This window comes from Rattus norvegicus, chromosome 10 (assembly GCF_021556685.1).
Source record: "Rattus norvegicus strain SHRSP/BbbUtx chromosome 10, alternate assembly SHRSP_T2T, whole genome shotgun sequence".
Classification (NCBI taxonomy): domain Eukaryota; kingdom Metazoa; phylum Chordata; class Mammalia; order Rodentia; family Muridae; genus Rattus; species Rattus norvegicus.
The window spans coordinates 89,775,149-89,790,616 of NC_141543.1; the positions used below are offsets into that span (position 1 = coordinate 89,775,149).

The window sequence follows — 15,468 nt, forward strand, 5'->3', positions numbered from 1 at the left end:
ACATAAATACATAAATAAAAATGTGTAATTTTAAATAGATAAAAAGCTGGAGGAGTTGGGGATTTAGCTCAGTGGTAGAGCGCTTGCCTAGCAAGCGCAAGGCCCTGGGTTCGGTCCCCAGCTCCGAAAAAAAGAAAAAAAAAAAAAAAGCAGGAAACAAATGCATTTCAGGAAATCGACCATCTGAGTGACAAATAAACACTTGGAAAAACACCCACAGTCCTACTCACAAGGAAAATGCAAGCAAGGACCACGAGGAGCTGTAACACATACACCATAGCGTCTCCATGGAAAATGGCGACTGACCCAAGTGAGCGTCACTGAGAAGTGGGACAAGTGCGGCTCTCAGGCAGTGGGAGGGAGAATGGCTCCAACATCTTTGGAGACACTTGGTGGCGTGCGTCAAAGGTAAACAAAGCACAACGTTTTACCCAGAAATATTAGATCTCAGAACGTATCTGAGGCATGAGTTTATTTACCCAGAAGAAGATAGACGCAGATATGGCAAAGGTACATCAGCAAAGATGGGTTAATAAACTTGCATATTTCTATTTTATACTATTCAATGAGACATTGAAGTGCCATAAATATAACACATAGGAATCTCAAAAATATATGGAGAAAAAGAGGCCAGGAATAAAGAAAAAGTGTGTGCTACATGAGTCTATTCCAATGGAATCCAAAACCAAGAAACACTCTGTGTAGCCCTGGCTGTCCCGGAACTTACTCTGCAGACCAGGCTGGCTTGAAACTCAGAGATCTGCCTGCCTCTGCCTCCCGAGTGCTGGGATTAAAGGCATGCACTTGGCCCATCTTTTGACCTAGAAGATGTGTTTGTGTGTGTGTGTGTGTGTGTGTGTGTGTGTGTGTGTGTGTGTTATCTATGTATGCATATATGTTGATATAAAGTATGTGTATGTGTACACTTTATTGCATGCTAATTTAAAAAAATTATTGAGGGACCAACAAGATGGCCCACAGGTAAAGGTGTCTTACTGCCATGCTCGATGACCTGAGTTTGATCCCATATCATGGACTCACATAGTGGAAGGAGAGAACCAACTCCCACAAATTGTCCTCAACCTCCACACTCGTGCACACACACATAAGTAAAATGTAACTTTTAAAATGTCAAGTCTGGGACTGGAGAGACGGCTCAGCCGTTAAGAGCACCGACTGCTCTTCCAGAGGTCCTGAGTTCAATTCCCAGCAACCACATGGTGGCTCACAACCATCTGTAAAGAGATCTGATGCCCTCTTCTGGTGCGTCTGAGGACAGCGACAGTGCACTCATATCCATAAAATAAATAAATCTTTAAAAATCATTTAAAATGTCAAATCTATTACACAGAAAAACCTTGTCTTGAAAACACCAACGACAAAATGCCAAATCTATTGAACCAAAACAGCCTCAAATCTGGGACCTCAGGAATGTGATTACAGGAGAAAACTTCCCACTTTGAACAGAAGGTAGAATTTCAGGGCCCGAGAGAGGATCCAGCTGTTACATAGCACTTGGTGCTAAGCAGAGCTCAGGTTCAGTTCCCAGCACCAGGTGGCTGCTTACAGCCATCTGTAACTCTAGTTCCAGGGGTCCAGCGCCCTCCTCCAGCCTCTGTGGGCACCAGGCACACATGCAGAGTAACACAACCATCCCATCGTAAAACAAAATTCCTAAGAGTTAACAGCCAGCCCCATTCAACCGTTATCAGTCAGCCACAAACAGAAACGTTTGCTGAGACAGCCTGAACTCCAAGAGAGTCTGTGTTACTTGAGCAGACAATTCCAGAAAGGAGAGAGGACAGCTGCAGGTAGCTCCCACAGCTGCAACAACTTCCTCATTCCCAAGCCCTCAGCCACCTTTATAAAAGGTCCCAGCCAGTTTTCCCTTTATAGACTCCTTCATTCCTGCAGAGAGAGGCTCCCCCTTGATGTGTGTGCTAAAAAATAAAATAAAAATCAGTCTGTTGAGGTCAAGCCCTTCTCTTTCCTGATGTTTGTGTCTTTATTCGCACTTTGGACTCTAACAGGGTGCACTTCCACACTTGGGCAATAGATTCATGTACATGAAATAAAAATGAGGGGTTGGGGATTTAGCTCAGTGGTAGAGCACTTGCCTAGCAAGCGCAAGGCCCTGGGTTCGGTCCCCAGCTCCGAAAAAAAGAGAAAAAAAAAGACAGCATAATTCTAATTAATTCCATCGTCACCCCCTCTTCTTCAGATCTTTTTCTTTACCTGACTAATGAGAATCAAAGTTCAGTCCTCCCTCTTCACTGTACACCAGTATTTTGCATATTAGGCAGGTAAGAGAAAGTCAATATCTAGTTTTTAAGGAATCTAGTCGGGCATGGTGGTGCACGCCTTTAGTCCCAGCATTTTCAAGGTAGAGGCAGGAGGATTTCTGTAAGTTCTAGGCCAGCCTGGTCTACACAGTGGGTTCCAGGACAGCTGGGCTACACAGAGAGACCTCGTCTTAAAACAAACTTTATTATTGTGTGTGTACATGTTGGGGAATGCACATGCTGCAACATGTATGTTGGGGTCAGAGGACAACTTTGAAGAACTTTCCTTCCACCTTTACAGGGTTCTGGGCATGGCAAATGCTGTTACCTGCCGAGGCATCTCACTAGTCTCCCAGTAAGTAATTTTTGAATGAAGACTGCGTAAAGTCCTGAGTTTTGAATCATGTTGTATCATAAACACTTACAAGATTAATCCAAACGGAATCTCAGAAAGCTTTCTGAAGCCTAGTGATATCGGTCTATAATTCCAGCTACTCAGAAGATGGCGGCCTGTCTAGGAGACAGAATGAGTTCAAGTCCAGCCCGGGCAACTTAGTAGGGACCCTGTCTCAAAATAAAAAGCGAGTGGAGAGCACATTTACCTAGCATGTGGGAAGGACTAGGTTCAGGAGCACTGGAGAGGAACCCTGATGGATGGGTGAGGGCTGTTAGCAGTGTTGGGAAACCAAGGAAAGTTGGTCTGGGTATGAGAGAGACGGGGGATGAGTTCATTGTTGGACTTGCTGAATTTGAAGAAAAACATTAGAAAAATATGCAGTTAGGAGAGAAAGCTGTGTGTTCTAGAAACACCAGCAGTGCAGAAGGGCGATGTTAGAAGACGGAAAACACACCTGGAAAGACACAGGGAATCTGCACTGGGAAATGTTCTGGGTAGGAGATTAGCTTTCTGTTGTGGGTCCGTCATTCTTCAGTCATCCTCCAAATAGATGAAGGGGGGTAAGTCTAGATACAAGGTTACGGTGGGAGGGGAAAACATGTGACATTCTGAATCAGTCCTTTTCAACGTGGCCCTCCATGGTTCCAGGGGGCCACCAGGGGTGGTGCCCTCTGGCAAAGAAAAACAGGTCTAACAGGGGTCTCCTGCTCTCTCCCTCTCTTATGGGGACCGTTCACTCACTTCTGGGCTTCATCAGCTTCTGTATTGTAAAGTAAACTCAAGCTGTGTCTCATTGTTGCCTCTAATGCTAATTCTTGGTGAATTAAGCAGTCTATGATCCATTGGTCCTTGGTTAACACACCTATAATCCCAGCACTTGAGAGATGGGGCAGGACGATCAAGATCAAACCAGCCTGAACTACCTTGGGAGCCTTGTCCAAAAATGAAGGGATGGAGAGTGGTCACCAGCTTCCGAGGCTCTCCCTGTGGACCTGTCTTTGGTTCTCAGAGCCCACATCTGTAACTCCAATTTCAGGGGAGCTGAGACCCCATGAAAATCTAAAGGCAGGAATGGCAGTGCACACCTGTAATTATAATGGTTTGGGGGCAGAAGCAGAAAGAAGAGGAGTTTAAGACTTACTAGTCACATAGCTGGTTTAAAGCGAAGTGAACTTTATGAGACCTTGTCTTGAAGCAAAACACACACACACAAATACATACACATACATACCATACATACACACACATGCACACACACATGTACACACACGCAGAAACACACACATACACACACACCTATAAAAATTCTATGAATTATACCTCAGTTATTATTTGTCCAATTTTGTTCCGTATACGTCTATTGTATGTTAATTGTTTAACTGTTGTATTTAGAGGTAACCAGGACATATTATATCTCTGGTGTTTATGACAGATATTTGTAAAGCCCTTTAAGAAATACAAATTCCTTCCAGTGAGCTTTACACGCCACACTGTTGGCTTGGCACACTCAGAAACTGTGTGCTTAATTGTGTATTCTGGTCTCCTAGGCCTTTTAATTCAAATTTGAGAAGATTTATTCCACTTAAATCGCTACATCTATAAATCATAACCCTTACAAATTATCATGTCTTATGTTTTATATGCATTATAATTTACAAAGAGTCAAAGCAACTGGCTACATTTTCAAATGCAAGGATTGATTTTTTTTTTAAGATTTATTTTCTTTTTATTTGTATGTGTGCCCATGTGCTTGGGTGCACATACATGCAGGTGCCAGTGGGGGTGAGAAGTGGGTGTTGGAGCCCCTGGATCTTGACTAGAGGTGGTTTTGAGTGCTGGGAATGGAACTCTGGTTCCCAGAGGAACAAAACACACTCTTAACCAATGAACCAACTCTCCAGCCTCGAATGGTTGGGTTTTTCTTTCTTTCTTTTTTTTTTTTTTACATTGAATTCTTGCTTATCGGCTTCCTGACTTCATTTCTAGAATGTATGAAAATGCTAAAATGTCATCCTAGCCTTTCATCTACTCACAGACACATCCTCATTTATTCAGAGAAATTATTTTGATAATAGCAACAGCCTGGAGATGGAGCTGGTTGGCGGAGTGCTTGCCCAGCATTTGAGAAGCCCTGGATCCCGTCCCAGAACCAAATAAACCTGGCGTGGTGGTGCATAGTTGTAATTTCAGGGGACAAACATTGACAAGTCAGTAGGATCCAAAGTTCAAGGCCATCTTCAGTTACACAGACAGTTCGAGGCCAGCATAGCATACATGAGACCCTATCTCAAAGAAAGAGAGAAAAGGGGAAGGAGAGAAGGAAGGAAGGAGGAGGAGGGGAGGAGGCTGGAGAGAGAGGTCAAGAGCCCTGGCTTTTCTTCCAGGGGACCTGGATCCAATTCCCAACATTGTCATGGAGGCTCACAGCCATGTATAACTCCGGTTCCAGGGTATCTGATATTCTCTTCTGGTCTTTTCAAGTACCAGTCACACATGTGCTACAGACATACATGCAGGGAAAACACACACACTCACACGACACACACTCACTCACACACTCACTCTACACACACTTACTCATACACACTCACACACTCACACTCACATACACACTCATACACACTCACACTCACACACACTAACACACACACTCACATACACACTCTCACACACACTCACTCACACACACTTACTCATACACACTCACTCACACACACCACACACACTTACTCACTCACACACACTTACTCATACACACTCACACTCACACTCACATACACACTCACACACACGCTCACATACACACTCTCACACACTCTCACTCACACACACTAACACACACACTCACATACACACTCTCACACACTCTCACTCACACACACACTTACTCATACACACACTCACACACACACACTTACTCACTCACACACACTTACTCATACACACACTCACACACTCACACTCACATACACACTCACACACTCACATACACACACTTACTCACACACACTTAGTCATACACACTCACACTCACACACACACTAACACACACACTAACACACACTCACATACATACTCACACACACTTACTCATACACACACACACACACACACACACACACACACAAGTGGCATGCAGATGTATGTTGGTTAGGATTGTATAAAACACCCCTGTCCTGATGCAAAGATTCACAAAGCAAGAGCCACCTCACACCACAGGTCCACTCTGTGTGGGGGTCCCTAACTTGGCAACAGCAAAACAATTCTGAACGTAATGACCACAAATGAAGTCACAATGGCAGTGTAATGAATCCTCGGTGCTGTGGCAGGCCTCAGCCGTGTCCCTGGAGGTGTCATACACCCTCAGGGTAGCCTTGGTTCTAAACATATCTAGCAGGACACTTGGCACTGTGTATCCCATAAGCCACAGAGGCCAGTCAGCCTTGTCTGAAACACCCTGGGTCAGACCAGAGTCTACTGAGCACTATGAACCGCAGCAGCAAGGTGTGTGTGTGTGTGTGTGTGTGTGTGTGTGTGTGTGTGTGTAGGAGAGGAGTCCAGGACAAGAAACCCTTATCCTGGACCTCGCTCTGTAGTCCAGCCTGGCCTCACAAAGATCTACCTGCCTCTGCCTCCCAAGTGCTGGATTAAAGTGTGTGCCTGCCTTTTGTTTTTTTAAACTATGTACGGTTTTCTCCTTTTACGGGAATATAATGGTTTAATTATGAAAAATAAAGACTTTCAACATTTGCTGACCATCGCTCCTCAGTGTGTAAGTGATAAGTTGGTGTATCTGTGGAGTGGATTAGAACGAATGACATTTTAAATGGCTATTGGAGGGCTGACTGGTTCACAATTAAGAGCCACAGAGGGCACCGGCTCATCCGGTCTCAGCACCCACACAGGTGATTTACAAGCTCCTATGACTCCAGCTCGGTGGCTCTCATGCCCTCTACTGGCCTTCACAGGTACTACACTCACAGACACACACACACACACACACACACACACACACACACACACACACTAAAAGATAAAAATAAGTTATAAAATTGCTGTTTGAATTGCTGGATTCAACTATTAAATGAATTTTGGCTTGAGATTAGATAATAATTTCCAAACTGGCCCTAAACACACATCAACCATTTTGTTCAAAGTGTTTATATGAAGCACTGTCTTCAGTATTGATGACTATTAAAATAAAATCAACCAAGTCCAGAAAACATTGACAATACTCTGTCCTGCCATATTAAAAATTGTTAACATTGTCTTAATAAATGATAAAATTATACATATAGTTATCTTAAAATAAATTATAAAATAAATAAATCTTTTTTTAAAAAATAAATAAATTTATTTGTGATTTATTACCATCTGGTGTCTAATTTGTATACTTAATTTATATAATTATCTACATACATAAACATTTATCAGACAAAAAGGGGTTCTGCGTGAACAAAGCTTAAGAAATGTAGGCTTGCTCTGGTTGTAAATGGTTTCTCCCTCCTGGCTCCCTTGACTCTACTGCACATAACTGATTTAGACAAATACTTCTTGCAAAGTATTGGTCCATGTGCTTCCCAAAGTTTGACTGTTGGGGTATAACACCCACAGTACCAAGATGAAGTTAGGAAGTTATGTGTAACAAAGGTTACCCAGCTCTGGGAACCAGGGCCTTAATATCAGACAGTCATAATTGCCACAGAACCCATGGCTGCATGGAGCAGAGACCTAACTCCTACACTCTGGGCATGCCTGTGCCGCCTCCCCACACACAGCTAAATGTAATAGAAATAAATTTTAGATAAACATAACGAAAGCTATTTTCAGCACTGCTGTCTTCCCTGAATGCAACAAATTCCCAAAGACTCCTACAAACCAGGCAATGGGCAAACAAAAGTAAAACTTAAGGACGGGTTGGGGATTTAGCTCAGTGGTAGAGCGCTTGCCTAGCAAGCGCAAGGCCCTGGGTTCGGTCCCCAGCTGGGGGGGGGGAGGGGGGCTTAAGGGGAGATGACAAGAGGACCTGAGCTTGGATCCCCAGCACACACGGAAGAAGCCATGTGTGGCAGTATGTGCCAGCAATCCCAGCAGCGTGGAAGCAGAGACCTGAGGATTCCCAGACTTTCTGACCCGCTACTCCAGCTGGAGCTGAATTCGTGAGCTCCAGATCCGGTGAGAAACACTGTTTCAAAACTAAGGTGGAAGGCCACAGGGGAGAACACCTGCCACCGGCCTCTGTCTTCATATATATATACACACAGAGGTTCACGTGCATGCACAAAACATTTGTCCAAGCACAAAAATAAACAAATAGGTAATTAAAATTAGTCACTCGCTGAATGTGGTAGCCACCTGCAATCCCAGAACCCAAGAGGCCAAAGCAGGAGGATCACGAATTTGAGGTTCGTTTAAGTCACACCATGAGACCCTCTTTCAACAACAAAACAAACATAAAGCCCATAGGAAGGAAAAAGCAATCCACACTTTCCATATACTGCAGTAGAAGTACCTACAGAAAGGAGAAGGCTTTGGCAGAAGAGGAGGGGAGTGCGGCGCTGGATAGGGGTGAGAACCAGAAGGCGATAGGGAGACATCATCAACGGTTATCAGTAGAGTTTTCTTGGTGATGGTGCTTGAACAGAGGCTCGAGACCTGAGTAGGGAAGGGTGGGGCCAGCTGGGTTAGGAAAGATGTGGAAGTGTGAACCACAGTACTAAGTTATAGGAAGTACAAACAAGGGCTGGAGAGGTGGCTCAGCGGTTAAGAGCACTGACTGTTCCTCCAGAGGTCCTGAGTTTAATTCCCAGTGACCACATGGTGGCTCACAACCATCTGTAATGGGATCCAATGCCCTCTTCTGGTGTGTCTGAAGACAACTACCGTGTACGCATATAAATTAAAATAAATAAATCTTAAGAAAAGAAAAGAGGGGTTGGGGATTTAGCTCAGTGGTAGAGCGCTTGCCTAGGAAGTGCAAGGCCCTGGGTTCGGTCCCCAGCTCCGAAAAAAAGAACCAAAAAAAAAAAAAAAAAAAAAGAAAGAAAGAAAGAAAAGAAAAGAAAAGAAAGTACAAACAGGATTTTTTAAACCATTACATCCTACCAGAAGCCCATGACATGTCTATAGCTGGGGTTGCTCAACCTTGCTATTTCAAACCTCTACACAATCATATTGCCAAGCAAGAAAGCACCACCTCGAAGCTAAGTCTCTGTTAATCCCTGCCATCGAGAACGTGGAAAAGGACTCAAAAATGGAAAGAATAAAACGACTACCATGAATTCCACGAACTGAACTAAACAACAGAAGCCAATATCTAGGAGAAAATGGCACAATAATGGGCTGTCTCATGCAGGGGCGTCCAGTTCTGTGCTGTTGAAAGGTTCCCATGAGAACGAAAGCTAGAGCAGAAACCCAGTGGTTTATGGAATGACCCAGAGGCACTGAGACCATTCCCTGCCCTGCACCTAGTTTATAAAGCAGGAAGCTGTCTAATATATATACACATTTGGGACAGGGCAGGTGTCTCAGCAGTTAAAAAACACAAGCTGTTCTTGCAGGGGACCCTGGTCCTGTTCCAAGCACGGTGGTACACGACCAACTGTAACTCCAGTTCCACAGGATCCTAGGCCCTCACTGACCTCCATGAGCACTGTGGCAGCAGGCATGCATGTGGCACATGTACATACATGCAGGAAAATATGCATGCACGTGAAATACAATACATCATCTAAGAAGATACATCTTAAAAGACGTATGGTTAACTCGAAGACTTCATGATAAATGAGAAGCCCATCGGGAAGTCATCTTTGTGAATCCCCTGCTCTCTGAGCCACTCCAGATAAAAAGAGTGGCTGTGGCAGGGCTGACCTAATGTCGCAGAGCCATGCAGCAATGGTGGTCCTTAGCCTCAGGGTACGAATACCTCAAGTCTGTGACTTCGAGGAGGCAAATGTTATCAGTTTAGATTTGGTAAACCAACTCTTCATTTTTACACGAAAGATTACTTTTTTTTTTTCGAACGCTTCACGAATTTGCGTGTCATCCTTGCGCAGGGGCCATGCTAATCTTCTCTGTATCGTTCCAATTTTAGTATATGTGCTGCCGAAGCGAGCACGAAAGATTACTTTTAATGAAGAGATACAGCCTTTTTAAAGAAGATAGATGGGGTTGGGGATTTAGCTCAGTGGTAGAGCGCTTGCCTAGGAAGCGCAAGGCCCTGGGTTCAGTCCCCAGCTCCAAAAAAAAGAACCAAAAAAAAAAAAAAAAAAAAAAAAAGAAGAAGATAGAGCCCCAGATCTATATCTAAAGACCTCTTTCATCTTCACACAGAGAAAGTTTCCCAAAAACCCTGTTGATGATTGCAAAAGTAAATGAATGAGAGGGTGATGTTGTCCACTGGAGGAATGACAGTGTGGTCTTGCAATCCACAGTAACTGTGGTATATTACTTTGACCACCAAATTGGGCAGAAGCAAAGGTATTTTTACATAAGAGAATATGTAAAGCATTTTACGTCAGACATTTTTATGACATATATTCTTATATTAGTAAGACAAACTGCTATGCTACTGGTCAAATCTCTGTAACACCAAATATCAAAATAGTACAACGTATCTTATTTTAAATATCGAAAACATGAGTCAACAAGGTGCTGCCTGTCCTATAATCTCATCACTCAGGAAGCTAAAGCAGGAGGATTGTCATGAACTCAAGGCCAGCCTAGGCTACAGTGGATTCAAGGCTAACCCTGCAGTGTCTCAATAAACATCAAAACTAGCCAGATTATTCTAATTAGTCAGATTATTTTTAGTTATTTTACTACATCAAGTACTCAAGTACATCAAGTTACTCAAGGATGTAACAATAAAATGACCAAACTTGTATATTAACCGTTTTAGTTTGTTTTTATTTAAAGGCTGAATTTGTGCATTAAATATACTATATGATATGTATCTCTTTGTAGCTATTAATTTAATCTAGTCATCCAAACTCTTAACTTCTTTAAACCATTAAACTATATCCTATACGTTTTTCCCACAGATAGTCTGAAAATGCTAAACTATACAAGTTTTCATTACTTTTTTTCCTTCAGGAGGTCTTCATTGGTCTTACTGGGGAGCCTAGTAGGGAGACCCATGTCCTAAAATATGTTATCAGCTTAGTGGCTGTATTGCAACTTGAATAACTAATTAACTAATTAGCTAATAGCATTTGCACAGAAATACTCTAGTTGTGGGTTTACATTATTCCTCATAAATGACATGGTTAAAACTAGGACATGGTACTGGAGAACTGACTAGCAACTTCAGGAAAAAGAGATTATTTGTAATAATTAAAGCATAAGAGTTTGATTTAAAATAAAATTTCCTGTAGTATACACCATGCCAACTCCCCCCACCCCTCTGGTTTGGGATGAGGAAACTTTTACATGTAAAATATTACACTTCATGTCAAAACACTTTCAAGGTTTTTTTTAAACTTTGACCACTAAAAACATTACATTAGAAGCATAGGGATTTTTTTTTTTAACCAGAGAAAATGTTTGAAGCATCATTCACAGCAGACATTTAAAAGTTTCTGGTCATTGCATTACCACTTGCCATTTTACTGAGAGAAAATATGTTTACGTTAGTCAAAGCAGGAGGAAGAAAGAAGAAGAAGAAGAGGAGGAGGAGGAGGAGGAGGAGGAGGAGGAGGAGGAGGAGGAGGAGGAGAGAGAAGAAGAAGAAGAAGAAGAAGAAGAAGAAGAAGAAGAAGAAGAAGAAGAAGAAGAAGAAGAAGAAGAAGAAGAAGAAGAAGAAGAAGAAGAAGAAGAAGAAGAAGAAGAAGAAGCAGCAGCAGCGGCATCCAGGCAGCATATCATGAACAAACTGAGAATGAAGGGCTGTGTTCCACTCATTTGCTTTGTGGAACTAAAGCGCTACCATATTTAACTGTGTTCCAAACTAATCAATCATATTTCATAGCTCCACATACACTAGAACTAAATACAGATGCCACAAGATCAAGTTCGTGTTTTAAGAGATTCTTCAACCATTATGAAGAAGATATCTGTGATATTCGTAATATTTATCAGACTAACGCTTCAATTAGGTTAAGCGTCAGTGTCTCTCTCTCTTAAGCGAAGGCAAGGCTCAACTTCTGATTTTCTCAAGGCCACCTCTCCTCCCCCCAAAGTTGAGCCACATCTTCCATCTTCAGAGTTTTAGAAACTCTTGTTGAAAATGTGAAATTGCACTTATCTTAAGGAAGTTCATACTGCGAAGCTTCTGAGAAGCAAAGCTATAACTTCCGAAATGAATTCAGATGAAATCCTTAACGCGAGCCTTATTTTTGTTTCGGGTTGTTTCTTTTTCTTTTCCTTTTTTTTTTTTTTTAAGTTCATATAGAAGCTTGATTGCCAAGCTAACTACAATTGCTAATCATTTTCAAATGTGCCTTTAGCCCCTAAGACAGAATTCGCAGAAAAGTCACATTACAGAGAAGTAGCCACAAGTAACTCAAATTCACCTAATTCCTATGGACACGGAGGTGGTGTAGCGTCCCCCCTCCCCCCCACCAAGGGGGGGGGATTATTCCATTCCAGGTTTGGTGCCAAACTCAGGGACACCCCAAGACTGCTCTCCCTTTGCAGATTTAAGGTGACCCATACATTCGCCCCGTCTCACAGCCCCCAAGAAATAAAACTGAAGAGAACTTAGCACTTTCCCAAGTTGGGGGAGGGGGTGTCTGAGAACGGACACGCATTTAAATTAAAAGAAATAAATAGAAACAAAACCGAGATTCAGAAGGAAGCCGAGCCTCTGAGCGCACCGCTCCGGCTGCTCAAAGCCCCCAGCGCAGCGGCGCCGAGCTTACCTTCCATGTCGCCGCGGGCCGCGCGGGCTGTAGCTGTCGCTCAGGCTCCCCGGTCGCTCCACGTGCTGCTGCCGTGGGGACCCGCGCGGTTGGCGGGAGATTCCCGGCGCGGGGAGGCCCCGGGATCGCTCGGTCGCGTCGGCGCAGATGCAGGGCGGGAGCCGCCGGCAGCCGGGGCGCGGGGTTACAGCGGCGCTGGCTGGCGGCCGCTTTAAAGCACGCTCCGAGCGCAGCGGGTTCCGCACCCTCAACCCACTTTTGAATGTCAAGCCTGAGGAACCCTGATCGCGTGGAAACAGTGCCTCAGCGACGGTCTCGGGACGTCTACTTGAGAAACACCGGGGATGAGGGCGCTGTCGCAAGGAGAGCAGAGTGGTGTGCGCAAGCCCAACTTCCAGATTTGCCTGACACGGAAGGATCTGGAACTTTTTATCTAGACTCAGGGATGACAGTCATGAGAACTGTCAGTGAGAATTCATTTCATTGGGTTATTTATGGAGTTTCACACACACACACCACCCTTCGGTTTTTTCACTCCAGTTGGGTGACCCACCACTATGATCCCAGCACTTGAGAGGCTGAGGCAGGAGGATTGCCAGCAATTCCAGGTCAGCTCAGACTACAACAGGAGCCATTTCTCAGAAAAAAAACTTTTAAAAGGCTTTGGTTCAGATGAATAGATAGTGCAAAAGTACGTTGGCATTTACGGCTCTCCAACTTTTTAATTTGGGGGAATAAGTCTCTTATTTTGCTGTCCTTTCTGAGAACAGGTTGATTTGCTAGCACTCAAAAAAAAAAAAAAAAAAAAAAAAGACAGCATTACGTACGTCTCTTCATTTCCTACGAATCTTCTTTCTTTTAAATAGGACACTTTACAAAAATCCACGTATGATGTGTCAGAAGAGTGAAGAGTAGAGATGTGGGGTAGAGGGACTAAGTCAAGGGAAGGTGTTGGTTCACAGAGGCGTTGAATCAACATCCTTTCCCATCACCTACACTTTATAGAGGAAAAACATTTGCCGGCAGGGAGGGGAAAGGGGGAGTGACAGCAAAACAGGTTTTCAAAGCGCAGAGGTTCACCGCACTCAAGTCCTAAGAGACCGTGCTCAGATGGGCACTTCTAACGATGCCAAAGGTGTTCAAGGAATGATCCCACCTCGATCATCTTGTCAGTTATACAAGTATATCTGAAGCCAGGTATGGCGGTGAGCACCTTTGATTCTCATCACTGGGAAGGCAGAGGCAAGGGGAGCTCTGTGAGCTTGAAGCCTTCCTGATCTACATGCTGTGTTCCAGGACAGCCAGGGAGAGAGACTCTGTCTCAAAAAGACCAACAGACATGCATTCCACGCACGTGAGCGAGCTTGCATGTGCACACACGCACACACACGCACATACACCACCCACACACACAAACACACACACACCACACCACACACAAACACACACACACACCACACCACACACAAACACACACACACACACACACACACACACACACACACACACACACACACACACACACGTACTTGAAATGTAAGGTTGAGGACTGTTCATCATATCTGAAGAAAATCATACTTCAGAGCTAAGCAAACACACTGATACCTTGCTGAGGTCATGTTAATTAGTGCCTTGGTATGTAGGCAGTCTGTGAACTCTACATAGCATGTTTGTGCACACGTGCATATAGAACACAAGTGACTCACACTGACTTTGGGATCACAGAACCATAGCAGCATCTCCACTGACATGAGCTAGAGTTCTGCAGGACAATACAGAGTTCAGAGAAATACTAAGACTTAATAAACACTGAGGTTTAATTTTAGTACTGAAAGGGGAAATTTGTTGTTTGTTAGTTTCTAAAAGCAAAAAATAGCACATCAAAAGTAGCAGAAGAGGAACTGTAAACTTTCACAGGGAAGATAAGGATGAATGGTTAATTGGTTGTTTAAAAGACAGAAAAGGGGTTGGGGATTTAGCTCAGCGGTAGAGCGCTTGCCTAGGGAGCGCAAGGCCCTGGGTTCGGTCCCCAGCTCGGGGGGGGGGGGGGGGGGGGGAGACAGAAAAGAAGCATGAGGCTTCCTGTTAAAATGTTCTCTACATGGAACATAAAACTGTTACCATGCCCTTTGCAGCTTATCCCAGTCTATCCAGAGACTCGAGGAGACAAATAGAAAGCAGAGAGGTACAATCATTTCTGTAGCAATTCTACCCTCAGGTGAATGGAGCATAAATCTCTCCTCTTTAAGTGCAGGGTAGATATAGTAACATCCTTCCAAACAGTACAGTATTGGGGTGGGGGTCTTATATGGAGAAACCTGACAAACACTCCTTTACTCAGGTGAACCCATTTTTACATTAAAAGTCGTGATGTTAGTATATATTCGTGATATGATGTATTGGAAACATCGCTTTGCTGCTATTCTTACAAACATCTATAATGCTATGCAACAATGAGAAAAAACATCAAGTAAAGCCTCCAAGAGAGGCTTTCCACAAAATACTTGATCATTTAAGGCTGAGTCAGAATCACCAAAGCAGTCATTAACTGTCAAAGTCAACCACAACCAAAAGGAAAGAAAGAACAAGAAAAGAAAAAACAAGAAAAATCTGAAAAACTGTCAGTAGCCCAGAGGACCCTGAGGGGACAGCACAACTAAACGTAACACAAAAGCCTGAGTGTGACTCTGGTGCAGATAAACTAAGGAAATATAAACATATGAACTTTAATTAACAATGCTGTATTATGCCAGGCATAGAGGTGCACATCAGCACTTTGGAGGCAGAGGCAGGAGGATCTCTAGGTTTGAGGATAGTGTGGTCTATAAAGCAAGTTCCAGGACAACCAGGGCTACAGAGAGACCCCCCTCTCTCCTTGATAAAAAGAAAAAAAGAAAGAAAAGAAAAGAGGGAGAAAAGACACGAATTG

General features: G+C 43.6%; 1 protein-coding gene and 1 non-coding gene across 6 annotated transcripts in view; both read right to left on the reverse strand.

Annotated features, from left to right (window-relative positions):
- Window positions 1–13,851, reverse strand: part of Ikzf3 (IKAROS family zinc finger 3) — a 93,218-nt gene extending 79,367 nt beyond the window's left edge. For 2 of the 5 annotated variants that reach the window (XM_087572201.1, XM_087572203.1), the window contains exon 1: window positions 12,540–13,851. In XM_087572201.1, the coding sequence (XP_087428327.1) occupies window positions 12,540–12,546 (7 nt within the window). In that variant the 5' untranslated portion in view covers window positions 12,547–13,851. 5 annotated transcript variants of the gene reach the window in all.
- On the reverse strand, window positions 9,690–9,796 carry LOC120095504 (U6 spliceosomal RNA). Its single transcript, XR_015632493.1, has one exon. It is a non-coding gene; the product is annotated as a U6 spliceosomal RNA (small nuclear RNA).
- Window positions 13,852–15,468: the final 1,617 nt, after the last annotated feature.